This window comes from Rhynchophorus ferrugineus, unplaced genomic scaffold (assembly GCF_030347505.1).
Source record: "Rhynchophorus ferrugineus isolate W39M unplaced genomic scaffold, kcgeb_rfMv2 rfM9, whole genome shotgun sequence".
NCBI lineage: Eukaryota > Metazoa > Arthropoda > Insecta > Coleoptera > Curculionidae > Rhynchophorus > Rhynchophorus ferrugineus.
The window spans coordinates 38452763-38480289 of NW_027472588.1; the positions used below are offsets into that span (position 1 = coordinate 38452763).

Here is a 27527-nt window from a genome sequence, read left to right on the forward strand (position 1 = left end):
TTTTACCAACGAAGCTTTATCTGAGCTGGACCTACTATTTAACGTCGGCTCCGAACCATGGTACTCGGCATTAAGCCTACCGACTGGCGAGTGACCAACTTAGTAATCATTCCAGAAGACATCCGGTATTACCAAGCCTGTTTACTGGCGTGACTCCGATCATTTTCCTTGTCGAAGTTTACACTCTTGCCTAGGAGAATCACAAATACTAAACAATCACAAATACCAATTTGCGACTATGCCCCAGCAGGATTTGAACCCGCCACTATCGTAACAGTAGGAGGACCGTCCTGTCGCCTTTACCACTGCGCCAACCAAGCCGCCAAAGGAATATTAAATTTAAGATTAAATTTTACGTAACGTTTTATTTCGAATATCGTAAATTCCAACGATGCATGTCATCGACCCGTTCGGACTCGAAATTAGCAATTAAATTCCATTTGGCAGGATATAAAACGGGAAAGAAAACTGAAGTAATTTGCAAAAATATTTTGATGACACGGCTATAAATGTATTAGTCGGATAAAGTTTAACTGCACAATCATTATAAATTTTACGACGGAAAGCTTTATGCAGATTTTAAATTGAAGTTTTAAGTTTAGTAGGGTACTAAAACCCATAAAGAAATTAGATTCTTTTTCGTCCACCGTAACTGACACGGCCGATCGCTATTCAATAAAAATTTTAGACAAATTAAGTGAATTTTTCGCAACAAAAGTGTGTGAAAAAAGAACGGATATAAATTTCTATTGAAATAATTTCTGTTGGAAACGTTATTTTTCTGTTTAGTATATATGCTGCCAGTTTATTAACATATATACAGATGATATACATAAATATGACATAAATATCAGTGAATAGTGAATGGTTTAAAACAGGCTTGCGTATTTCGATATCCGTTATTGAATAGGTACATGAAGAAAATAAATATTGTCTTGCAATATTCCTAGACGTCTTATAAGCTTCTAATCCGGTATGGCATTTGGGACTGATCCAAAAGATGAATTAATTGATACCTTGGAATTATTGTCAATATATATATATAGCTGGTATAGCGGGTAGTGTCTTCTGATCATTCTTGTATCTACTCTACATTACCGATAGTTAAGTGATAAAATAAATAATCCGTGGAACGTCTGGACAGAGATGTTTTAATTAAAGGCATATCTCTCCTTAGGGCGCTAGAAAAAGAAAATGGCAGTCAATAAGATCCAGAAATGGACTAGAGACTGTAAAAATACAACTTTATAGCTTCGCGTTGAGGAGACATGATAAAAAACCTAATTATATCAGCCATTAGCAGAATCAGTGAGATGCCTTGACGTCCAGCTGGATGACAGGTAAAATTGGAAACATCATATCGAAGGAAAAACAGATCAGATCAGACGAGGCATCGTTTTTTTCAACAAGTTTCCTTCAAGACTCCTATTTAAAAACAGATAGATCATGTAAATAATCCCAAATTATTTGGATTAAGCATTTGTGGCGTGTATGGTGTGTATTTAAAGTTTTTTTGTACATACGTCATCAAGATGTTTAATGTATTGCCGGTAGTAATGTATATTCTGAGGAATTTTCAGACGTTTGGCAAGCGTACAACTTTTGCAAGCTCATTTCGTTAAATGTTCGAACTTCTCTAATAGCATTCTATCTCTTTTTAATTAGAATAAAATGACAAGGATAGTATTGTTTGACTTTAAAACGAATTTACAATTTTAGACAGACACATATTGACACTCGTGTCACTGCTGCTTTGAATCGACTATAGGCATAGAGTAATAGAGATGTAACTCAATAGGGGACTCTGGCGCAAAGTTTTGCTTTGCCCAACATCCAGAGGGAACCATAATTGGCCGTTCAAGTAATTTGATTGGTCAACTTTGGTACATTGCAAATCAAAATTATCTTTTCCGTCTTTTTCCTTTTTCATATTTGTTTAGTGCCATCAATTTAATAGGATGGCAAAGTCGCTGAATAAAATAAAAGAGATAGCTCAAAACCTACTGACGGTATTTTCATTTCATCCCCGGTTATTATAGAATATAAATATTTAGAGCCCTCATGTTCATCCTCTTCACAATTACATAAAGGCCAATGAGATGAAAAAAATTAACTTATGTTCAGCGCTTCAAATGATTCCTAAAACATACTAGCCGAGGATGTATATTCCTGAATCCATGAGCTAAATTCGAAATAAACTATCTTGGTTAAGTACCCTTAAGCAAATATATTTATTTGAATAATTACACTTAATTTTCTTTAATGAAATGAACCCCTCAAGGTAGTTATTAAATTGATGACTTTTAATAGATTTGCATTCAGAACCCATTATTTTATTTGAGCTGCAACTAGTGATCCAAGAAGAAAAATATATAGCCATTTGCATAGCGTTCTTCGGAAGGGTATTAATTTCTAAAATAAAAAAAAATAAATATTTGATATATATATATATATATATATATACTGATAATTTGAATGAACTAATAATTTAATCTTTAAACACACTATTCCATATGTGAGCCATACTGGAAATAGCGTTCAAAATAAATAAACAACAAACGTACCATAGAAACGAAGTGAGCCAATCAGATCTCCTGGGGGCTTATAGCGTAGCAATTAAAGCAAGTAGTAAGTTAAAAGTAGCGACATCTAGATGTTGGACGTCGCGAAACATTTCCCCAAAATTTAATCCCTTTTTCTCTATGACTATCGGTTCGAAATGTATAAGAATACGTTAGCTTTGAACGGCGAGAAAAAAACTGAAATTACTTCTTCCCGAGCCCATCATCTAATAAAGAACTTACGCAAAATACTGTCATAAAATATGAACCGCGATTAAAATTGTTCGGGCACAATATTTAAAAATTCAAATTTTATTTTATAACGGGGCCCCATTCATATTTTATACGGAAATATACGTCGTCTCAAAAACGGTATTAAAATTTTCAGAATGGAACGTCTTTCATTATGCCTATTTAATTGTTGATGCTTCCCATATATTTTATTCACCGAAAAGGAAAAGCTTTTAGAAGAGAGCGGCGTTTCTCTTATTTTTTAATGTCTCCAATTCCGTTACTTACTGTGAAACTTTAATTTAAAATTGCTTTAAAGCGTTAACTCGTAAATCTAATAAGATTTTAAAATAAAATCCGCTTTCGCCAATTATTTAAGAAAACACGATTTATATGTTCCTTATTTTATTTTTTGCGATTAAATTATTCCGCAGACTTTACTTAAAACATTTTGAAATATCATAACATATAATATATTGTAACAACTAGTAACAATAACAACTGATATATTTAGAATTATAAGTTAGATTAACTAATGTTGTACCAAGATGCAATTACTATGAATGACTGACTAAAAATCTACATGGAACGGTCCAGGGAGACATTATTGTTAAAAAAAAACTTAACAGTCCTCTCTTGTTCCGATCTATGAGGGACACTATTTATATTTCGGGAATTGGCAACACTGTTGTCATGTGAGTCCATCTGACGGTTCCATCGTAAAGTTTGACATTTTTGACGATACACGTCATAGAATAAAGAAACTTAGAAGGGCATCTCCTATTAACCTTGGTTCCAAGTTACGTTCGGAATCCCAGTGTGAGGGCGCTTACGCATGCGCCGTATGACAGTTAGTTACGGCGGGAAATTTAAAAATGTTTAGCGGGAATTTTAAAAAATTTAGCGGGAAATTAAAAAAATTCTTTTAATTTTACTGTGAAAATAAAAAAATAAATATATTTAAATATATTTTATTGATATATTAGAATTACATTAATTTTCCTTGACCATAAAGACATTTATATAATCACAGAGATATCTCCACTACCCAAAACACGTATCCACTGATAGTATCTTCTCTATAATATTTAAAACAAACCTAAAACAAACATTAAAATAGGATAGTATAACTTTTAATGGTTCTGTTGTAATATTTTTTAGAATAAACTAAATTAACAACCTACCTAAATTGAGGTACATTTTATCAAATATGACAAATGCAGTTCAGTCTATACAGTCAAGTTTCTGAACTAACGACCAAAATTAGAGGTTACTCTACTCCAGCAGCAAAAAGGAACTTTATTCAGTATCTGCATTAATGTTCTTCTAGAAGGCAAGCAGAATATCTTCGATAACAGTTTATATCCTCTGCCACTGCATTTCAATAAAGCCATTAGTTCTTCATCCAATCTGAAACGAAACTGATGGGACAGGCTGAGTTATCTGTAAATGAACACATAAATTTCTTATTATATACTTATTTCTGGGTCTTGTTGGTGTAGAAGAATCTCGTCTATATCTATCAGCCTCAAAAAACTTATGTGATTTAATATTGCCATTGGGGGCATATGTTCCTTGTCTTGTAGTAAAGGTAAAGAAAAAGCTTAATTATTTCAGTGCAATAAATCATTATTATTTAACAGAATACTTACTATTTAAATTACTAGTAGGAATTATATCCTGTTTCAGCCATGGCTTTCCACATTTTGGTCTATAGTCTTCATCTATAAAATGATTACAAACTTTCCTGGACCTACATAGGAGATCATAAGAGATCCCCTTAAGGTTTTCTTTTTATTACACTAATAAATTAAAATACACAGAATAATCTAAAGTAATTGTCGAATATATATAAAAATACATACCGAAAAACTTGACGTAAATAAACAAGTTATATCACCTAAAAATGGCCGTTAACTGCTTAGGTTAGAACTATTAATACCGAGGCCGAACGACAGAGAAACACATATATAGCTGTTGCATTTTTGATTTACATTTGGTCGCGTAACGGGGATTTCGAAAAGCTTAAACGTGGGACCCGATTTTTTCATATAACTTTCACTTCTAAATTTCTTTATTCTATGATATACGTACTCAGAACATTTGGTCGCCCGGTCGCTATTTGTTTATTTTATATTTAGTTGAAAGAAAATGATTTTCGAATCCTTCAAAAACCACCGTGTATCGCTGGTTTAGTGAATTCAATCGTGGTCGTAGTTCACTGTCCGACGAGTTTCGTGAAGGGCGTCCAAAATCGGCTGTTGTGCTAGAAAACATCGATGCTGTGTACGAAATGATTAAGCAAGATCGTCATGTCACCTACTGTGGGATTGAGACATTCCTGAGCATTAGTTCCACCAGCATATATGCGATTTTACATGAACACTTAGCTGTGCGAATGTTATGTTCGAGTTGGATCCCACACAATTTGATAATCGCTCAAAAAAAGGCTCTTGTCGATTGATGCAAAGAAATGCTTAAGAAATTCAATCGCGGTGCTTTGAAAGACGTTTTTAAAATCGTGACAGGTGACGAATTATGGATATATTCGTATGTGCCCGAAAGTAAGCAGCGGTAAACTGTATAGGTGTTCTAAGATGAACCAAATCCAACAAAAGTTGTTCGCTCACGAAGAATTTCAAAGAAAATGGAGGCCTGTTTCTTCGGGAAAACTGATAATATTGTAACAGTGCCTCTAGATCGCGTAGAACAGTTAAAACATCGAATAAATGGGTCATCCGCTGTAAAGCCTTAATTTGGCACCCAATAACTTCTTTTTGTTCCCATTCGTGAAGAATAAACTGCGTGGTCAACGATTTTCATAGCCCGAAGAAGCTAATGAAAGGTTCAAAAATCATGTTTTGATGATACCTCTTTCGGAATTGGAATAAATGCTTTGAAAATTGATTTAAGCGTATGCAAAAGTGTATCGAGTTCTTTGAAAAACAATAAAAATATATGCGCAGCCTAACTACTTGTTTTTTTTGCTATTCCCGAAATATAAATAGTGACCCTCGTATAAATGACTCGTTATAGATTCGTTTTCGAATCATCCACTCGTCTGTCCCTATCGCTTCTTTGAATTCTCGCAGATAAGAAACAATGTTGCCAACATATAACAAAATGTACTATATTATATGGTGTTCATGTTATTTTATGAAATCTATATTAATAAATTCATTCTGAAAATAAAAAAAAAACAAATTATTTTCCTTAACTCGTTGTAATATGAAGAAATGTCAGAACCTTACTATTTCTTCGCGTTTCGTCGCTTAATTATGTTTAATACTGCGTCAATTCATTAAAATATCAACGATTTATCACGCACATTTGTGAATGAATAAATGAAACCTAATTTGCTTCAGCTCGTCTTCTTCATATTCAGGATACTCGCATTTCGTATTCAAATGTATCGCGTTCATGAAATGTATTAAAATTTGACGAATGAAACGTATTTCATTATGTGCGTTTGACTCTCGATGCATATCCCCGCATTATGTTCGCTGAAGGGGAAAATCTGAAAAAAACCTGGACGAGTGCTCGGAACCCTCGCGTTTCTTTTTGTATTTTAATGTCTTTAGTGCCGCGCACTTACCGTGAAGCTTTAATTTAAATTTGTTGTAAAGTGCTGCATCGTAAATCTCGCCCGGTTTTAGAATAAAATCCGCTTTTGCCAATTATTTATGAAAGATGCGAACTATTTATTTTCTCGGATAATATTCGGTTGAAATTCTTGTAAGCTATTATCAGGTATTAATATTTTGAAGTAGATTATTCGCGCGATTACTATCTCACTATTAATTATAATAAACTACATAAAAGATGGGATAGTTAATATACTAAGCGGATAGTTAATACTATAGGTTTAGTAACGACAATCCGTTAGAAAACATCTTCAATTTTTGTTTGTTCCTTGAAACCTCTTTTAAAGTAAACTATGAAAATTTTTAGCTTTTGAAGTCCATCTATACGTTTTTCCTTATTTAAAAATTTGGTTTTGTTTGACACACGATCTCATATCTGATAGGAGGTTTGGTATTTCCAATTAATGGATTATTTAAATTTTTTAACGTTTTCACTTAAGTAAGTTCCACGGTCTCAAATCTGGTGAATATGGTGAATAGTTAAGGATGTTAGTTATTTTTAATTAATTTATTATATCAATTTGTCAACATTTTCAGTCAAATTTCTAGCAAAAATACATTTTTATATTGTAGATTTTACGATTACTTACAGCTAGTCTACTACGGCTAAGAAAAACTTGAAATTATTTTCCTCAACTCGTTGTAATATGAAGAAATGTCAGAACCCTACTATTTCTTCGCGTTTCGTCGCTTAATTATGTTTAATACTGCGTCAATTCATTAAAACATCAACGATTTATCACGCATATTTGTGAATGAATAAATGAAACCTAATTTGCTTCGGCTCGTCTTCTTCATATTCAGGATACTCGCATTTCGTATTCAAATGTATCGCGTTCATGAAATATATTAAAATTTGACGAATGAAACGTATTTCATTATGTGCGTTTGACTCTCGATGCATATCCCCGCATTATGTTCGCTGAAGGGGAAAATCTGAAAAAAACCTGGACGAGTGCTCGGAACCCTCGCGTTTCTTTTTGTATTTTAATGTCTTTAGTGCCGCGCACTTACCGTGAAGCTTTAATTTAAATTTGTTGTAAAGTATTGCATCGTAAATCTCGCCCGGTTTTAGAATAAAATCCGCTTTTGCCAATTATTTATGAAAGATGCGAACTATTTATTTTCTCGGATAATATTCGGTGGAAATTCTTGTAAGCTATTATCAGGTATTAATATTTCGAAGTAGATTATTCGCGCGATTACTATCTCACTATTAATTATAATAAACTACACAAAAGATGGGATAGTTAATATACTAAGCGGATAGTTAATAATACTATAGGTTTAGTAACGACAATCCGTTAGAAAACATCTTCAATTTTTGTTTGTTCCTTGAAAGCTCTTTTAAAGTAAACTATGAAAGTTTCTAGCTTTTGAAGTCTATCTTCTATACGTTTTTCCGTATTTAAAAATTTGGTTTTGTTGTTTGACACACGATCTCATATCTGATGGGATGTTTGGTATTTCCAATTAATGGATTATTTAAATTTTTCAACGTTTTCATTTAAGTAAGTCCCACGGTCTCAAATCTGGTGAATATGGTGAATAGTTAAGGATGTTAGTTATTTTTAATTAATTTATTATATCAATTTGTCAACATTTTCAGTCAAATTTCTAGCAAAAATACATTTTTATATTGTAGATTTTACGATTACTTACAGCTAGTCTACTACGGCTAAGAAAAACCTGAAATTATTTTCCTCAACTCGTTGTAATATGAAGAAATGTCAGAACCCTACTATTTTTTCGCGTTTCGTCGCTTAATTATGTTTAATACTGCGTCAATTCATTAAAATATCAACGATTTATCACGCATATTTGTGAATGAATAAATGAAACCTAATTTGCTTCAGCTCGTCTTCTTCATATTCAGGATACTCGCATTTCGTATTCAAATGTATCGCGTTCATGAAATATATTAAAATTTGACGAATGAAACGTATTTCATTATGTGCGTTTGACTCTCGATGCATTATGTTCGCTGAAGGGGAAAATCTGAAAAAAACCTGGACGAGTGCTCGGAACCCTCGCGTTTCTTTTTGTATTTTAATGTCTTTAGTGCCGCGCACTTACCGTGAAGCTTTAATTTAAATTTGTTGTAAAGTATTGCATCGTAAATCTCGCCCGGTTTTAGAATAAAATCCGCTTTTGCCAATTATTTATGAAAGATGCGAACTATTTATTTTCTCGGATAATATTCGGTGGAAATTCTTGTAAGCTATTATCAAGTATTAATATTTCGAAGTAGATTATTCGTGCGATTACTATCTCACTATTAATTATAATAAAGATGGGATATTATAATATTATTATTATTAAAAGATGGGATAGTTAATATACTAAGCGGATAGTTAATACTATAGGTTTAGTAACGACAATCCGTTAGAAAACATCTTCAATTTTTGTTTGTTCCTTGAGACTTCTTTTAAAGTAAACTATGAAAACTTTTAGCTTTTGAAGTCCATCTTCTATACGTTTTTCCTTATTTAAAAATTTGGTTTTGTTTGACACACGATCTCATATCTGATAGGAGGTTTGGTATTTCCAATTAATGGATTATTTAAATTTTTCAACGTTTTCATTTAAGTAAGTCCCACGGTCTCAAATCTGGTGAATATGGTGAATAGTTAAGGATGTTAGGTATTTTTAATTAATTTATTATATCAATTTGTCAACATTTTCAGTCAAATTTCTAGCAAAAATACATTTTTATATTGTAGATTCTACGATTACTTACGGCTAGTCATAGCATTCATGTAAACATTACAAAGAGACAGTTATTAGAGACGTCTGAAAACTGTACCACAGTTAGGCAAAATAATAAAATAATTGTTTGGGTGGCATAGATGCATGTATATCTTGACTAACCGTCTTTTATCGTGGAATCTAAAAGCTACAAATGTATTTTTGTTAAGAATTGTAATGAAAAATGTGTGCTAAAGATTTGTCGCTGGTTCTGTGTGTTAGGTTTTGCGATAAAAGTTAGATACATATACTATTATACACTTTAACCAAACTTTTTATATGATTTCTTCCATTAAAATCAGTGTTTTTTGTGTGTTTGTTATACATACACATTTTAAATTCCAATTAGTATTATTTACCTATTAACTACTATACAATAATGAGAATTACACTTTTCCTTATACTACAATATAAAGCTAAAAGCAAGTTTAGACATTTTTTCGATATTTTCTTACACTCCGGCAGCCAAAAAATAATAAAATTGACTGAGATGGAAGCGTCAAGTTAACAACCCCAACAAAAAACCTCCAAATAAGAGCTTAATGCTAAGCTTCTGATACAACTTTCACATGGATTTCACAAACGCACGTCTGAAATGTGTGGGAGACTCGCTCTACTGTATCAAATAAATTTCCACGAGATATACACTTTTTTCATATACGAAAACCTAATTAAAAATATATTCAATTCCTGAGTAGGCTTTTTATCTGTTGTTGGAAACAGGGCTAATTATTTTTAATTACCACAGTTGTTATTAAGGAGACATATATACATTTTCAACCTATATTTTATACATAATAAATAAAAATATCTCATTTGTTCCATATTAGCAACGATACGGAAGAAGAATCAAACAAAAAATATACAAACATTTCGGCTGAATTCTTTTGACGTTGGAAAAACAACCGGAATTATAAGCTTCATTTGTTCGGTATATTTTGCGTGAGTGGGAGTCATTTTATTGATTGTTTTCTCTTAATTATGATGTATTAATATAGGATTGAAGGGTATATATATATTTTTTTTTGGCAAAATTAGTTATTTATTTATATATACCATTTTTGTAGTACTATTTGTCCTTTGCTTCAAAATAGGCTTCAGTTTCGGCGATCACCTCTTCATTCGACGAAAATTTCTTCTTGTAAATTTTTCGTCGCATCTGTTTTACGTAAATCAACTACGGACGTGTATGTTTTAAAATCAGAATCTGGCAACATTGTACCGCAACATGCCGGTAGATAATTTTGAATCCAATGATAAATCATTAAATTTTAAACTTCAGACAATATTAAAAGGGAATGTGAGGATGTTAAAACATTATCAAATGATTATTTAAATTTATAACAAAATTTATTTATATTTATAACAATTTATGTTAAAATAATATTGTAAACAGATAATTAGGTTTAGGTAGGTATTAAGCTAAATTGTGTGTATATAGTAGAATATAAAATACGTGTAGTAGATAGGTTAAATAAGTTTTTGTTAATTTTTATTCAGTTATTACAATTATTATTATTTATATATTTTATTTTAAAACTTTTTTTTGTGTCGGTTCAATTTTTTTGTTAAGAATATTTTATTTTCCTCTCTTTAGTGTTAGATATTTACTCAATAAATTATGCAGTTGTTTAATTAAGTATTACAATGGGTAGGCCAAGTAAAAGTATGAGAAAAAATAGGAATAAAGAAACAATGATTGAAAATAAGGAATGCTTCAGGCCCTGGGGCCCGCTACCTATTCTAGGTGATTTGACAAATGTTCCAACCAAACTAGAAAAAAAAGTGTCTGCCCTCGTCGGAAATCGAACGCACCATCTCCGCCTGTGTGCTTAACGTTCTAACTGTTAAACGATAGAAACAGTTGTCTGTAATACTTCTACGACTTCTCATATGATCTGGATAGTGCTTAAAGCAAACTGATTGGCTTTTACATTGAACAACTATCGATTTTTCGTTACATTAGCTCAGCAATAACTTTATACCCAAATATCTGATTATTTTAGATTAAAAAATATTTTAAATTTGAGGGTTTTCTTCGATTTCCCCCCTTCTTCCCATCATATCGTGACTTGGTTCCAATAGGACCACCTTGGAAGTGTATTGTTTCACTCACCACTCATTGTGTGCTCACCTAGAACCTCCTCCTTCTTTGAAGACGGTTAAAAATAGGGTCGATGGATCTTAAATATTTACCTAGATTTATGTTATTGTAAAGAAAAACTGTGAGTTAGTCGGTAACGACTAGTAAGAATGTAAAAATTAAATTGAAAATATCTATCCATTTCTTGGATCGCATATTTTTCTCAGTGTCGAAGAAAGCCAATTGTGTGCCAATGAAGAAAGCACTATTTTTACCAATTGAAAGAAAATGCTATATATATCGCTTTACTACATTGCATCAATGAAAATATATGTATATGTTCGAAAAATGTATCTGTTCTGAAGGATGCAGTCTAGTGACTTTTGATTATTATTTATTCTCATCAGCACATGGACCCTTACCAAGCAGCACTTTTTTTCATCCCATTCTCTTTCCTTTTTACTCAAATGATCTAAGTTTTTAGAATAAAGTCAAGATTGTTGTACAAGAAATTGGCTTGTAAGAAGATTCATCAAATAATGAAAAGTTTTGAAATTATCTGTGATATTATCTACGATAAATTTATGGCTACTGACTTAATGTTTTCCAAGCCTCTTTTTCCTTTGTAGTCATCGTTACTTTGAAACTAAAATCAAACTATAAGTTTCAATATTTCTTCTTTCAGTTTAGCTTCTGATAAATGAGGAAATTTTGAATAAAATTATTTGAAACCAACTTTACTAAGAAATTGTTTTTTTTGTGTTTAATATGAGACAATTTTTTTATATAAACATAAAGTTTAAATTTTGTTCTCAATTTATTAATGCCACCCACCAAGTGTTGTTCATTATTTAATTAGTTTTAAATATACTAAAACTTTGTATCAAAAAACAGTTAAGTACGTCCTAAGTATACTTTTTATGTTCTATTAAATCCTGCTTTTTCTGTGTCTTTGTACAATCTATTTTCTTATGAATGACTTTTATATCGTATACAAGACTATACTTTGCTGTGGGTATATTTCACCGAGCCCAAAAAAAAATTGAATGTGCCACTTCCTATTGCTTTTAATAATTCCACACATTTTCCTTTACGAGCGCAAGTTTTTTTTTAAATCCAGGATTTTAGTATTCTTTCTTGTATATTTCTGTAGGCGTTCAGTTTATTTGTCAGTTTTTCTACTTTATTTTTAGAAGTAATATTGATCTGGTGCCATGTGTAAGCCACTACAACATTTTGTACTTGAAATGAAAATAAATTTGTGATATCAATAAAGTGAAGAAACTTTTCATAAAGTGACACACTATTAGTACTTACTATGGCCTATTCAAAGCCACAATTTTTAAATTCGTTTTAGAATCACACAATATTTTCCTTCTCATTTCATTCTAGCTAAAAAGAGACACAATGTGTCCGATTAGTTCGAACACGTAAACGAACGAGCTTGTCAAATTCGTCCGATATACGTGAGAACTATGATTTCTTGTAAGCTAAATATGTTTAACTACTTAAATGTTCTGTCTGAAGTGCGTGAACTGTGTGGAGAAATTTTAGTTAGTGCATGTAAAAAACCATCTTGTGGTAATCATTTGAACCAATATAATCTCGTTTTTATTAATTATAAAAAGATTTAGGTGTATAGAGGAAAAGAATCGAAGGTTTGTATTAGTCATCAACACGCAAATGACTTAAGATTATTCAGTAAAACTATAATATTTATAAAAACAGTAATATTAAATCAGACTAAAATTTTAATATATAAACTACAATAGTCGGTTTGGTTGATGCAGTGGTAAAGGCGACAGGATGGTCCACCTACTGTTGCGATAGTCGCGGGTTCTAATCCTGATGGGGCATGGTCGTAAATTTATATTTATGATTGTCCTAGGCAATAGTGCAAAATCCGACGAGGAAAATGATCCCGGTCACGCCAGTAACTAGGCTGGGTAAGGCTGGATGTCTTCTGGAATTATTTCTAAAGTTGGTCAGTCGCCAGTCGGTAGGCTTAATGCTGAGGACCGTGGTTCGCAGCCCTCGTTAAACTGTAGGTCCAGTCCAGATAAACCCTCGTTGGCAAAAAGGAGACTTGTCATACGAAATTGTCAGCAGTAATGTAGTTTTGTAAAAAAAACTTAATTAAGACAAAAACCGAAATAATGGAATCAACAACAAGGAAAAAAAAAACGAATAAATGAAGCCTACAATTCGGTTTGTTTTTTAAATGGCAGGCAAATGTATATCTACTCATTGTAGCGTTTGCATTTTATCTTGTTTACTTTTGTTTCCCCCCACAAATTTTCCCTTTCAGTTGTAATTACGAAAAGTAAACAGGAAAAATATATAAAAATATTTGGCTCCATATTCCGACATATGACGGCCTAACTTTATTTTACCAGAACAAAAAAAACTGGTGCTGGTTTTTTACAATCCGAAAATTTTAAATTATAAATGGTCTCTATAGATATTTAGCTCGGATTATAAATGTTATGTAATACAGATATAGTCTGTTCAAAGTTATTTTGTATGTCATTTAAATTTGTGACGTCAAAACGTCGCAATGTTGCCGTATCAACTCGGAGCTTTAGTTCATTTTGGTTTTGTCCAGCTGTACATATTAGGGAGATATAGTGTTTTACAAGCTATTACTAAAATTGAATGAAAATGTTACTGCGGAGGTCCAATAACGTCCAATTAACAAATTGAATGACCTATTGTTGCTAGATAAAGCAGCAATACAGTGTTATATATACTATGTTGCTAGAATGATCCGAAAAAAGTTATCTAAATTGATGGAAATGATTTTAATTAATATATGTTCCACCAATTTTTATTCATAAATGACTTTTTAGAGTCACAGTATAATCTCAATTAATGCTATACATATATAGTCTATCCAAAGTTGCTGCGAACATGCGTCATCAAAATGTTTAATGTATTGCCTACCGAAATTTGTAAATTTGTTTTAGAATCAGACAATATTTTCCTTCTCATTTCATTGATTCTAATTAAAAAGAGACACAATGCTGTTTAATAAGTTCGAGCATGTAATTGAACCAGCCTTTCAAAGTCGTCTGGTTGTCAAACGTATGCAAAATTCTTGAAAGCAATAGTGATTAGAGGTTATAACTCTAACATATAAAGTATTGTGGCATATTAACTGTAGTTTTTGGATGACTATAATGTTAAAATGAATTATATTTGATGACATTTTTGTTTCATTATTTTATTTAGATTAGAATATTGTTGTGGGTGAAAGTCAATTTAAACTAAAACTTAAACTCATGCGGCAACATTGCACCTTTTTAACGTCATAAATTGAGATGATGTATGATAGAGTGTACCAACTTTGCCTATAATTTTGCTCAAAGAAAAGATAAGTAAGTTTGGTTTTCATAAAAAGTTTATTTGGTCTTTATATGTCTTTTTTCGTTATGATTGAAAAATTATATCGGCTAAATGGTGACCGCCATTCGCTATGAAACTTTCGGCTCTTTTTAAGGCATTTTTCATGACATCCTGCAACATTTGAGACTGGATTTCTTTAATTTCGTGACGAATATTGTCTTTAATATGTTATCATAAACTTTTGATTTTAAAAAACCCCATAAGAAAAACTCTGGAGCTGGTAAATCCGGAGATTTACGAAGATCATGGTAAATCGCTACCTCGCAAAATTAGTCTTCGTGAAAAAACCATTCAATAATTGAATTGTTGAACAAGCTGTGTGTGCTGTGGCCCCATCTTGCTGAAACCACATGCCTTCTCGTCCTTGCTCTTCCAGATATACTCTATCGAATCATGCCTTGGTACCTTTCAGCAGTAATAGTAACAGCAACACTTTGGTCATTGTCAAAAAAATAGGAACCAATGATGTTACCGACATGAATACCACTTCATACTAGTGGATGTAATGATGTTTCATGAATTAATTGAGGATTCTGTGTTCCCCAAAACCGACTGTTCTGTTTATTGACGTGGCCACTGAGAAGAGAATGGGTTTCATCGTTCATTATCAATTTTGACGAGAAATTTTCAATTTTACTGCGTGCGGAAATGTGTAATTGGGAACCACGTCTTCGAATTGATGTTTCTGGAGAGTCTGTAGCACTAGAACTATATTTTCAGCGTTGCGAGACGTCCGTTGTCTTTCATAACGAGGCTTGTCTGCTGTCGGACCGTACTGTGGAAAATTCACATGTAAACGACAATATATATATATAAATCTATCATAAATTGAATAATGGCTTTCAATTTATGACACGGTAGAAGAATTTTCTTTCGAAAAACGCTCCCTAAGGAAATATAATATAGGGGTAGAAACAAAAATAAAACATTTTATGGTTCCCTTCTTTATCGTAAATTTATCAATGGTCTGTTTGAAAGTAGCTTTTCCAGCGCTTTATTTTGCCGAAAAAATAACTTGTCAAAAACTGATAAACAGATAAATATCCCGTTTTGAATATCTGAAAGCAAGGAAACCATCGTTAATATTTCTCTAATTGTTCGCGAATTTTAGTTCATCGAATGATAAAATCGTTTTAAGTTTAAGAAGTCGGCTGAATAGTTCTTTGCCTAGCTAATAATTTAGTTTATTTTTATAAATCCTTGTTAGAAATTCTATTTCAAAGGTTATGTGAAGGAGATGTAGAGTAGGTTAAAATATATAGTCTGTTCAAAGTTATTTTGTACATATGTCATTTTAATTTGTGATATCAAAACGTCGCAATGTTGCCCTATCAACTCTGAGTTTTAGTTCCGTTTGGCTTTGACACTCAACAAAATTCTAATCTAAATAAAATAATTGAACAAAAATTTTATCAAATATAATTTATTTTAACATTATAGTACATCTAAAAACTACAGTTAATTATACAGCCACAATAGTTTATAAGTTAGAGTTATAACCTCTTATCACTATTGCTTTCAAGCATTTTGAATACGTCTGACAACCGGACCACTGTGACTGGCGCATTCGTTTACGTGTTCGAACTAATCAGACAGCATTGTGTCTCTTTTTAACTAGAATAAAATGAGAAGGAATTTATTGTCTAATTCTAAATCGAATTTACAAATTGCGGCGGGTAATACGATAAACATCTTGATGACGTATGTAGAAAACTTTTATTAGACTATATATACAGTATGCGTTACAAATGCGTCAAATAAATTAAATAAATAACGTGCATAGTTAGGCAACCGCCAATACCTGTCATTTCGACTCTCAACCCATGCCTACTTTAATGCTTAGTTCGTACAGCCAGCTCTACCTTTTATTACTATATAATATTGTATTAGCTGTTGTTTTACTTTCCTTTATTACAGTATTAGTAGAACCATAGAAGAATAAAGCTATGTTTAGATTAGAAAATATTACAAATAGTATTATTTTAGCAAACAATACTATTTGTAATTAAATAGTATTACAAGTAGTATTAACACCAGAGAAAGCTGACATATTAATTGTTAATTTCACTGTTTCATTTGGTTTTCATAAATTTTGGTATGTAATCGTAAGTTGCTTTATATAGAGATATAATCACAATATATCTATATATTGATTGATAATGGTATAGATTTGCCGTAACTAACCTTGTAACTCCTATGTAAATAATGGAAATATCTCATCACTACAACAATTAAAAATATAGTCGGGCTTAAATTAATGATATTGGTAAAATAATAATTAAGCTTAAATTGTCTAACTTTCATATTGATTATTATTAATTAGATTTGAAGTATGTGGGCGCATTTCTGTCGGTTGGTTTTGTAAATTGATTAATGTCCTAGGTTACTAGATAAATAAATATATATCACGCAGTGTCTGTATTCGTAAATATATTTTGTTAAATCTAGAGTGTTAAATCATGTTTAATAGACACAATGTTTGAACAGACATAAGAAATTAATAATTGTAATTGTAAATTCTATTCTATTTAATTCATATAAATTTATTTTCATACTTGTACATTTAAAACAATTTTTAGTTTTGCCGCTAGGCGACTCTATGTATAAAAATAAAATGAACTGCAAATTTAGCTTAATTAATATTCATAAATAATTGCGTTTATTCCATTGAAGAAATACTGGGTTTTATGGAAAATATTGTTAATTAAATATATTTTGTAGAGTTTCCTAGAATGTTAAAATATTTTTTTAGCAGTAGCATTTCTTAGAACTTTGATTATACACCTATATGTTGTATTCTAGGTTACAATGGTTCGAATGGAATATATTATTTTCTAAAATAAGATCCAACTGAGTAACTCCTTTATTATGCCAACTGTGTATAATTGATTTTAATTCTAATGTCTCAATTTATAGATGGTTTTGCAGTACTAATCAAAAATAAAAATATGAATACATGACTGAGTATATGATGAACTGAAATAACAATATGTGTGTTTAATTACAGATATTTTCCAGGAATAGTGGAGTACACTTCAACCCTAGTGTTAAATGATACCAAATTTATTCAAATGAGCTAGTATGATAGATGTAACCTAACAAGGTTTAGGATATATTTTAATTTATTAGTGAATGAAGCAATATCTTGACTTCCTGTGTTACTAAAATTATGTACAAGGCTCAAGGTAAGAAAGCACCTTAATATTTTATACCAGTAGATTCCTTTATAAGTATTTTTGTTTCAATAAATTATGTGGGGCATCCTGAACATGATGTTATATTTAGGAATAACTAAGTGTTGATTGTTTTGGAGGATTAGTGACGTCAATATAAATGCAAAAGGTACCTTATGTGTATAATGTAAAATTATATATGCATGATAAATATATATTAAAGAAAAAACGGTCTTAATAGCATAAGAGTTTTTGTGTTATGTCTATTTTGTATTTTATGGTACTTAGGAAATATCTAAGTAAAGTGCTAGTAGTACTTAAAATATATTGTGTTATATTCGAGTCAAAATGTAACAACTGGAAATAGGTTATTAATGGAACTGTTACATTTATGTATCAAATGTTATTTTAGTGGAAATACAACATTTTTATATTTAATGTCATTAAAAATATAAAATTCTATAAATTGTTGCAATTAAACATTTTTCATATATGTGATGTATATATTCTCATGCCTTTTCGAAATTTTTACTTAAAATGTAAAACATACTTGCATAAAATATATTTTATTAATTTAATTGTGTTTATATATTTATTATGAATTTAAATTTCCCGGTATTTATATGTGGCGACAGTCGCGACCTCTGACGGCAAATCACCCGCAAAACTTTACACGATTAATATATGACAAGTACTTTGATATAAGCATCTATAATACTTTTTGATATCTATAATCTATCTGAGGTAGCAGCAGCGATCATTAACTATAATGTTAAAATAAATTAGATTTTTTAAATCTTTGTTTCACTATTTTATTTGGTTTAAAATTTTATAATGTATAAAAGCTAAAATAAACTAAAAGTCAAAGTTATATGCGGCAACATTGCGAGGTTTTGACGTCTTAAATTGAGATGACTTGAGTTCCCTGCTACTTTGGATAGACTATAGTTAGTGTAAGACAAGACCAACTGCGATTTTAACTTAAATATTAAAAATTGAAATAAAATATATAATAGTTTTTAAATATTGCGCTTATGGAAAAGAACATTTTCGTAGAAAATTATATTAATACCAAAACGTAAACGATCATATCCTCTTAAAGTATACTACTACGGGTCATAAATCATAAATTCGGTCGAGATAAATTATAGGAAGCGTCAGCTTTGGAACCCCAACAAAAAACCTCTAGATAAGAGCTTATTATTAAGTTTTTGACACAACTTTTTCACGGATACAGGCGCACATATGTTGGAAATGTGTGGGAGACCCGCTCTACTATATCAAAAACATTTTGACAAAGCATTCTCTTTTTTATTGTTGCTATTTCGTATTTACGACAATTTAATTAAATAAAAACAGGTCTATTTCGAAATGGGCTTGGGGATTGTATTTTATTTAACGAATTAATATGACGAAGAGAAATATTCGACTAGAATGTACACCCATTATTTTTTACGTTGGAAAAGCGTTTAAAATTTATTGAAGAAATGATATAACGTGGGGCAAGAGCCCCGATACCACTTTAAATGCCTATAACTTTGCACAAAGAAAAGATAAGTATGGTTTTCATAAAAAGTTTATCTGGTCTTCAATATTTTTTTCGGTATAACTGGAAAATTGTATCGGCTAAATGGTGACCGCCATTCGCTATGCAACTTTCGGCTTTTTTAAGGCATTTTTCATGACATCCTGCAACATCTGAGGCTGAAGTTAAGACTAATAAATAACATTTTGTTATCTGATCATCAATTGCAGGATTTATATTGTATATGGTGTTTTACAGTAACGAACTATGAAGTTTTAATAATGGTCTAGATGGTCTACTACAGCCCTATAAAGAGGCGCATAACATAAATTTATACAAAGCGCATACAATCTTGTTGACAATAGTTACGCGGTAACAATTTGATCATTTACAGATTTTGTCAACTACTGTAGTCATATCTTTTCGGAATATCTGCTCTACACTACTGACATTCCAACAGCAAAAGAAACACTACTTGGAACCTTTGCTGGCGGCGTAATTCTTATGGCATTATTATGATATCTCTGCCTAGGTCAGTAGAAAAAGTACAAGTGGCAGTCAACAAAATCTATAAATAGACAAATGATTGGAAAATTCAACTCAATAGCTCCAAATTTGTTCATGTTAATTTTGCATTGAATTGATGCCCGATTCCTCAAGCAGAATCAGCTAAATACCTTGGAACACGTTAGACAATAAGCAAAACACATTAGAACCAAAATAAAACAACTATACTGGTTAATCGAAAGATACTTTCAACATGATCTAAAATCAAAGAGATTGATTTATCAGACAATCATAAAGCCAATTTGGATCTATGCATATAACGCTGTCAAAACAAGGTTCTTCGATTGATTACCAATGCCTATCGCTATGTAACCAATGAAGAACTGCACGATGACCTGGAAATCAAATGGATTTGCGAAGTGATCCAAGATTTCGCCTTGAAACACGAAAGAAGATTACTAAATCATACTAACGTGGAAGCAATATAACTACTGGACAACGCGCAAGAAATCAGAAGATTGAGGCGAACCAAACCATACGAACGTACATAAAGTGTAAGTAATAAAGTATAAAAACTAAGTACTAAGGAATAAAATCTTATATAAAGTGAACATTTAGTGTAATTTTATAATTGACGAATACTTATTCATGTATTTATCACGCACTCGTCTTGCTTGCGAATTAATCCAATTACAAATGAAATGTAGTAATAAATTAACTTATAATTAAGATTGTATTAAGTATATCTAATAAAAGTGTTATTAAAAAAAAATACAACCTTGTGACTTGCGTACTATAAGTGTTACTTTATGTTTTTATCAGCATTTTAGTTGCTATAAGTGAAAATAAATTTTATATTTACATACGTAACAGGTTGATTGAAAAGTCCCCGGCCTACCATAGTAAAACACATTTTCTTGGTAATTTTTTTTTTCAACACAATTCCCTTCAAGAGTGATACACTGATTATAGCGAGCTTCCAACTTTTCGATAACATTTTTGTAGTACGATTTGTCCTTTGCTTGAAAATAGGCCTCAGTTTCGGCGATCACCTCTTCATTCGACGAAAGTTTCTTCCCAGCGAGCATTCTTTTGAGATCTGAGAACAGGAAATAGTTGCTGGGACTCAGATCTGGAGAATACGGTGGATGAATGGATTTTTACCATCGTTTTCACTGACATGGTGCATTGTCTTGGTGAAGCAGCAATTTCTTTTTCTTCAAATGCGACCGTTTTATGGAGATTTCGTCCCTCAAACTGCCCAATAACTCTATGTAATAGTCGCTGTTGATGGTCTTTCCTCTTTCAAGGTAGTTGAATGAAATCATGAAAATCATTCCATGCGCATCTCAAAATACGGACGTCCATAACCTTGCCAGCCGACTGTTGTGTTTTCCCACGTTTTGGAGTGGGTTCATCGTGGGCAGTCCACTCGGGTGACCGTCGATTGGACTTCGGAGTGAAATAATGGAGCCATGTTTCATCTATTGTCACATATCGACGCAAAAACTCGGGTTTATTATGTTTGATCATCTTCAAATATTGCATCAACACGTCGTTGTTTTTGGCCAAAAATGAGTCCGCGCGACCCCACTTTGCACAGAGCTTTCTCATACCCAAATATTCATGATTGATATGATATACACGTTCGGTTGATATTTTTAGAGTGTCTGCTATTTAATTTAGTTTCAATTTACGGCCATTCAAAATCATTTGGTGGTTTTTTAAATGGTTTCGTCGGTAACAGCCTGTTTTGGGGTTCCACTGCGTTCACCGTCTTCGGTGCTCATTTCACCACGTCTAAACTTAGCATACCCATCCTTGATGGTTGATTTTCGTGGGGCAATGATCGAAAACTGTTTATCAAGCCCAGTTTTTGCTTCAACTGTATTTTTTACCCTCAAAAAGCAATATTTTATCAACACGCGGAATTATTTTTATCAAAAGTTGCTTCACTCACAATGCTATAATTCACAAACTAATGATTCGACAGATGTCAAATTTATACACGCATCTTTTGAGGGTTAGGGCTAACTAAAAAATAAATGGATTTAATTCTAGTAGCACCATCTATGTGTCAGGGCGGGGACTTCAATGGACCTATTATATACATAGATTTTTCATCATTAATAAATAGGAAAATAATTTCAACTATAAATCTAACAATATTACACACTTCTCTCCTTTTAACCCGTACGTGTATGGTTCTCTCGCCAACCGCTGCCATCTTATCGCAACGTAGCCCCCGCGGATAACGAGGGATTACCGTACTTATTTTCGATCTCAAATTTTAAAATATGGAAGGGCTGTATCAACATTAACTACAACGGAGTTTTGGATTGTGGTGGATTTGTTTACATGTGGTAGTATATTTAATTAATTATGTGATGTTGGGGAAAAAGTATAATAGTTTATGGAACTTTCGAACTCTCATTTCCATCGAGCGAGCTTCGGGTAACCATCGATCAACCTGAGTGAAAATAAGCATGATATAATGCCCGCCAATTCCATATTAAAAGACTATATATTCCGGGATCCAATCAGTTTGGTGTTGGAACTTTATTGGAGAGCGTGCTTGACAAATTGTTCAATTTCTCACATTATTTAAAGGGAAAAATTCCATTACATTTTGTTATTAACTGTAGTATGTTTTTCCGAGCATATTCTTGAAGATTTTTTCGAAAATTAAATTGTTCTGGTTTTTTTTCATAGCATGGATGTACGACATACGTTTTTTAACATTTAATTGTCTATAACTCTTAAATCTGGTTATTACAGGTGGGGCAAAAGTCCCGCTACCAATTTGATTGCCGATAACTTTGCGCAAAGAAAAAATAATTAAATTTTGTTTTCATAAAAAGTTTATTTGGTCTTTATATATTTTTTTTGTTATGATTGAAAAATTATATCGGCTAAATGGTGACCGCGATACGCCATGCAACTTTCGGGGAAACATCTGAGGGGAAATTTCTTCAATTTCGTGACGAATATTGTCTTTGAGATGTTGAATCGTTTGGGGCTTATTCACATAAACTTTTGATTTTAAAAAACCCCATAAGAAAAAATCTGGTGCTGTTAAATCGGGAGATCTGGCTGACTACGTTAAATCGCCATTTCGCAAAATTAGTCTTCGTGGAAAAACGTTATTCAATAATTTAATTGTTGAACGAGCTGTGTGTGCTGTGGCTCCATTTTGCTGAAACCTTGTCCTCTAGTCCTTGCTCTTCTATTTCAGGCACAAGAAGATTTCGAGCGAATACTATACGATACAGTTGTTTTTAGTGGATGTAATGATGTTTCAATGTCAATGTCAATTTATATAAAAAATCTTTAATTTTACTAAACAGCCTTACGATTGCATTACTAAATTAATAAAATAAAATGAAATTTTGACATTTACACAACACAATGGTTAAAGCGAAATTGAGCTATACGTCACATAACCAAGATGGCGCGCAATCAAAATGATAGCGGGACTTTTGTCACACCCTTTATTAGTCAGTATTTTGGAAAAGCAGATTCAATATGTTAAGCCAGACTAATGTGGTGTATTTAATACGAAATACACTTGTTTCAATTTTTAAGAAAATATGCATTTATAGGTGTAACAGATTAAAACATTTTACTTGTATATACTGGACATAGGACTGGAAGGTATATCGATATATTCATAACGATATATATCAAATTAAGTTGATAAACCACTCAACCAATCACAATTAGATTGCCGGAATTCGACGTTCATAAGTTTCCACAATATTATTTCACTTGGCATATATTAATAATAATATTAATATTAATAATAATTAACAGAATTAGAGTTATTGGATGAAGACAATTAGCGGAAGAATTAGCAGAAACAATTACCGGAAGCTATCCAAAAGTTGGGAAGATGGGTGTCACATGAATTGAATGACAGGCAAATGGAAAATCGAAAATTGGCTGTGAAATGCTGTTTCAAAGGCATGATCGGAAATAATTTCTGCATCGGATAGTGATGGGTGATAAAAAGTGGATATATTTTGAAAATTCTAAGCGCAATCATGGTTTTCACGTGGCGAAGCCGGTCTGTCGATTACAAGGCCAAATCGTTTTGGTCTCAAGACAGTGCTCTTTGTTTAGCGGAACCAGAGTGGCGCGGACTATTATGCACTATTGAAGCATGATGTAACAGCTAATAGAGACCACTACCGAGCTCCAGAATGGGCTCAAAGACAATGTAGTGATTTTACAGCACGATATCGCGTCGTCTCATAAAGCAACACCGGCCAAGGAAGCGTGGAAAGTACTCTCATCGCATCCGCCGTACTCTCTAGATCTTGCCTCATCCGAGTATCAACTTTTCGCATCAATAGGACAAACGCTACAGAGCAGCTCTTCGCCAATTTGGAAGAAATTAGAAAATGGCTCGATGAATGGTTCTGCTCAAGGCAATCGAAGCTGACGAAATCAAAACTGTGTTGTTCATGATTTCACCGCAATTGTATTTAAACTTGATTACACATCACTCGGTATGAAAAATGAAGTTTGAACAAAACAACGTCTGTCGACTCTACTAATAATGCCTGAAAACAGAGCTCTGTGACAAATTTACATAATCATCAATCCTTTCAAAAATCACAGTCTTGGTTCTTAAATTATCCGAAACGTATGGCATAGAACTATGAACCACATTTGTAGTTCTTGTCAAGCGAAATGGAATTCTCCGTGTGTCACATTTTTATTTTCGTTCCCTTTTATTCCCCAAGGGACGCTTCCCGAGATCCCCTACCTGTTGGCCAAGCATTCGGTTTATCTATATCTCCGCCCTTTCGTCAAATGGAATCACGTATGATCGATAGCCGCTTGAACAGTAGGGACGGTTTCACATATTGAGGTATATTCAAAGGAAAAAATGACTACAGGACAAAAAAATGAACGCTTTCGGTTTTATTTAAAATATTATTTTTGAATATATAAAATCTATATGAGGTTTTTCAATATGGTACTGGATGATGGTGTTGCTATTTTATTTATGTCTGTTTAACCCGTTGTGTGTCATTCAGTCATCGATGTCAAGTCTCCATGGCATACTTCACACTGGACAAGATGAGCGTAAAGAAGAATCATATAATTACTGGTTTATAATAATATAGGATAGACATATTCTAAAAAATTAACATATAGTCTGTTCAGAGTTATTTTGTACATACGCAATTTAAATTTGTGACATCAAAACGTCGCAATGTTGCCGCATCAACCCTGAGTTTTAGTTCAGGATGGCTTTGACACACAACGAAATCCTAATCTAAATAATATAATTGATCAAAAGTGTTATCAAATATAATTTATTTTAACATTATAGTACATCTAAAAAGTACAGTTAACTATACAGTCACAATAGTTTATAGGTTAGAGTTCTAACCTCTTATCACTATTGCTTTCAAGAATTTTGCATCCGTTTGACAACAGGGCGACTTTGACAGACTCATTCGTTTACGTGTTCGAACTAGTCAGACAGCATTGTGTCTCTTTTTAACTAGAATAAAATGAGAAGGAAAATATTGTCTGATTCTAAAAGGAATTTACAAATTGCGGCAGATAATACATTAAACATCTTGATGACGTGTGTATAAAAAAATTTGAATAGACTATATATATTTAAATTACAAGTGTGATTGCTAAAACAATTAAAAGTGTTACGAAACATTGACGTCACATAGAGTTTCCTAACAATCAGTTTCCCATTCCAACCTCTGGAATTTTTGGCGTGCTTCGACTTTCTTTGGATTAATCTTGTATTTTGCAGTTATGAAGTTGGTTTTGTGTTACCAACACAAAGAAAAAGTAAATTAAAAAACTTGAACAAGGGATTTATCAAGGAAAATAACTTAAATTTGACCAAAATCAATTGTGAATAATTAATACTTGCGTTATGTTTGCATAATTTTTAATCATTGTAAATTATTTGCATTTTTGTTCTTATTATTATTATTTATTTAAAATGCAGTTGACTATACTCTGGTTACATTTTAGTTAACATCAGTAAATGATTAACACTATTTTAGACGAAAATCAGAGCAAATTTGATTTAAGGTCAAGAAACTGTACCGGTTAGTCGGAACATACTCACAACTTGTCCTAAAATCAAAAAGAATGGTTTATCAGTCAGTCATGAAGCCAATTTGGATCTTGTAAATATTCAATGCTTTGGGTGCAAATATGGCGTTGCACTAAAACCTCAAATTAATTAGTATCGAACGCAACCCAAATAAAAATCTATGATTAATTACCAATTGTTACCGCTACGTAACCAACGAAGAACTGCACGATGACCTCGAAATCAAATTTGATGTGTGGCGACTACTACAACCCTTTAGGCAATCATCCATTCACCTACATCAAGGTATAAAGTTGGCAACGCTGGTGGATTGGTACCATGCGGTTCCCAGGTATAAAAGATCACCACGACGATGTCTCGCTCTTTTTTCTTTTCTCTAGCCCTTGTAACAGTACCATATCCACAGCGCTAAGGTACTTCCTTTACCTAACCTAATATCCTGTTAATTATCCCGGCGACCACATGTATCATTTAATATCGCAATAAACAGGTTTTTATTCAATCAGTGTTTTCAGTTCCTGTGCGAATTCCTTCCACAAAATAGTAGTGAATGTTCGAACAAACAATCGGACGTATATCCAAACGACCAGGCGAACATTCCTACAGATGGATATATGAAGTGGTCCAAGATTTCGCCTTAAAACATGAAATAAAGTTGCTAAAACATAGCAGCACACAAACAAGCAGTGGAGCTACTGGACAACACACAAAAAATCAGGATATGGAAGCGAACCAAACCACACGAATTTGTAGCTTAAGTTTTTTTTTTATTTTAATTTGGTAAATCTACAGTAATGTATTAATGCCTGTGTGATGTAATAATTAATAGTAATATAAATTAATTCATAAATTAAGACTGTACTATACATATCTAATATAATATGTAATTATGTAGTAACTAATAATAAATTTCGTATAGATATAGCATTGATAATTTAAGTGAGTATATCAGATACATTAGTCAAGAAATGTGGCAGAATATTGAAGAAAATTAAGTATAACATACTCTCAGTATGACACCTGGCAAGACAATTAACGCAAGACAAAAACTGCAGGTAATAAGTACTGTCTAAAGTGTACCCAAAGATAGCAACTAGTGAATGAGTTGGCAATTGTGTCCAGTTGTCCCATAATTGCTAAGACATATCAAAATTTTATCGATGTCAAATCTAGTGAGAAACGTTATGATGGTAATTTAAAGAAACAATTACGAGTTAGATAGTAATTTGATGATGGATGTTTGATTTTCAGAAATTATTTGGCAGCTATAAGATAAGGGAAAATATATCCAATATTACTTAACAATATCTTGTAATATTGGGATAAATAAAATGTGATTATTATGATTTTAATTAAATAATATCCTTACAAATTTTTAAGAGCAAACATAACACTTCAAGTACTTTTACAAGATATTTAAATGTACAATTATAGTGTTTTGACATTGTTGCCACGCAAATTTATTACGAATGGATGGGACAGCCCTGTAAAATGTAAGTTACGCTAATTGTAGAATTCTTTCGGTTCTATTGTTAGAGGGTCTAATATAT

At 32.1% G+C, this 27527-nt stretch overlaps 2 protein-coding genes across 2 annotated transcripts in view; both read right to left on the reverse strand.

Moving 5' to 3' along the window:
• LOC143202883 (uncharacterized) overlaps positions 1 to 27527 on the reverse strand; it is a 543964-nt gene that overhangs the window by 52712 nt on the left and 463725 nt on the right. The window lies entirely within an intron of this gene.
• LOC143202668 (uncharacterized) lies at positions 4071 to 22104 on the reverse strand. The gene is made up of 4 exons (XM_076414325.1): positions 22075 to 22104; positions 4445 to 4571; positions 4270 to 4395; positions 4071 to 4235 (listed from the first exon to the last, which is right to left on the reverse strand). Exons 1-4 carry the CDS (start codon positions 22102 to 22104, stop codon positions 4186 to 4188), a joined length of 333 nt encoding a protein of 110 aa, XP_076270440.1. The 3' UTR covers positions 4071 to 4185.

What these genes read in the sequence shown, in the direction of transcription:
- LOC143202668 (XM_076414325.1), bottom strand. Translation starts at nt 22,104, where the DNA reads ATGGCAGCGGTTGGCGAGAGAACCATACAC. An exon ending in TCCTACTAGTAATTTAAATA is followed by an intron (nt 4,396 to 4,444) that starts GTAAGTATTCTG and finishes GAAATAATTAAG; the next exon opens with CTTTTTCTTTACCTTTACTA. An exon ending in CCAACAAGACCCAGAAATAA is followed by an intron (nt 4,236 to 4,269) that starts GTATATAATAAG and finishes GTTCATTTACAG; the next exon opens with ATAACTCAGCCTGTCCCATC.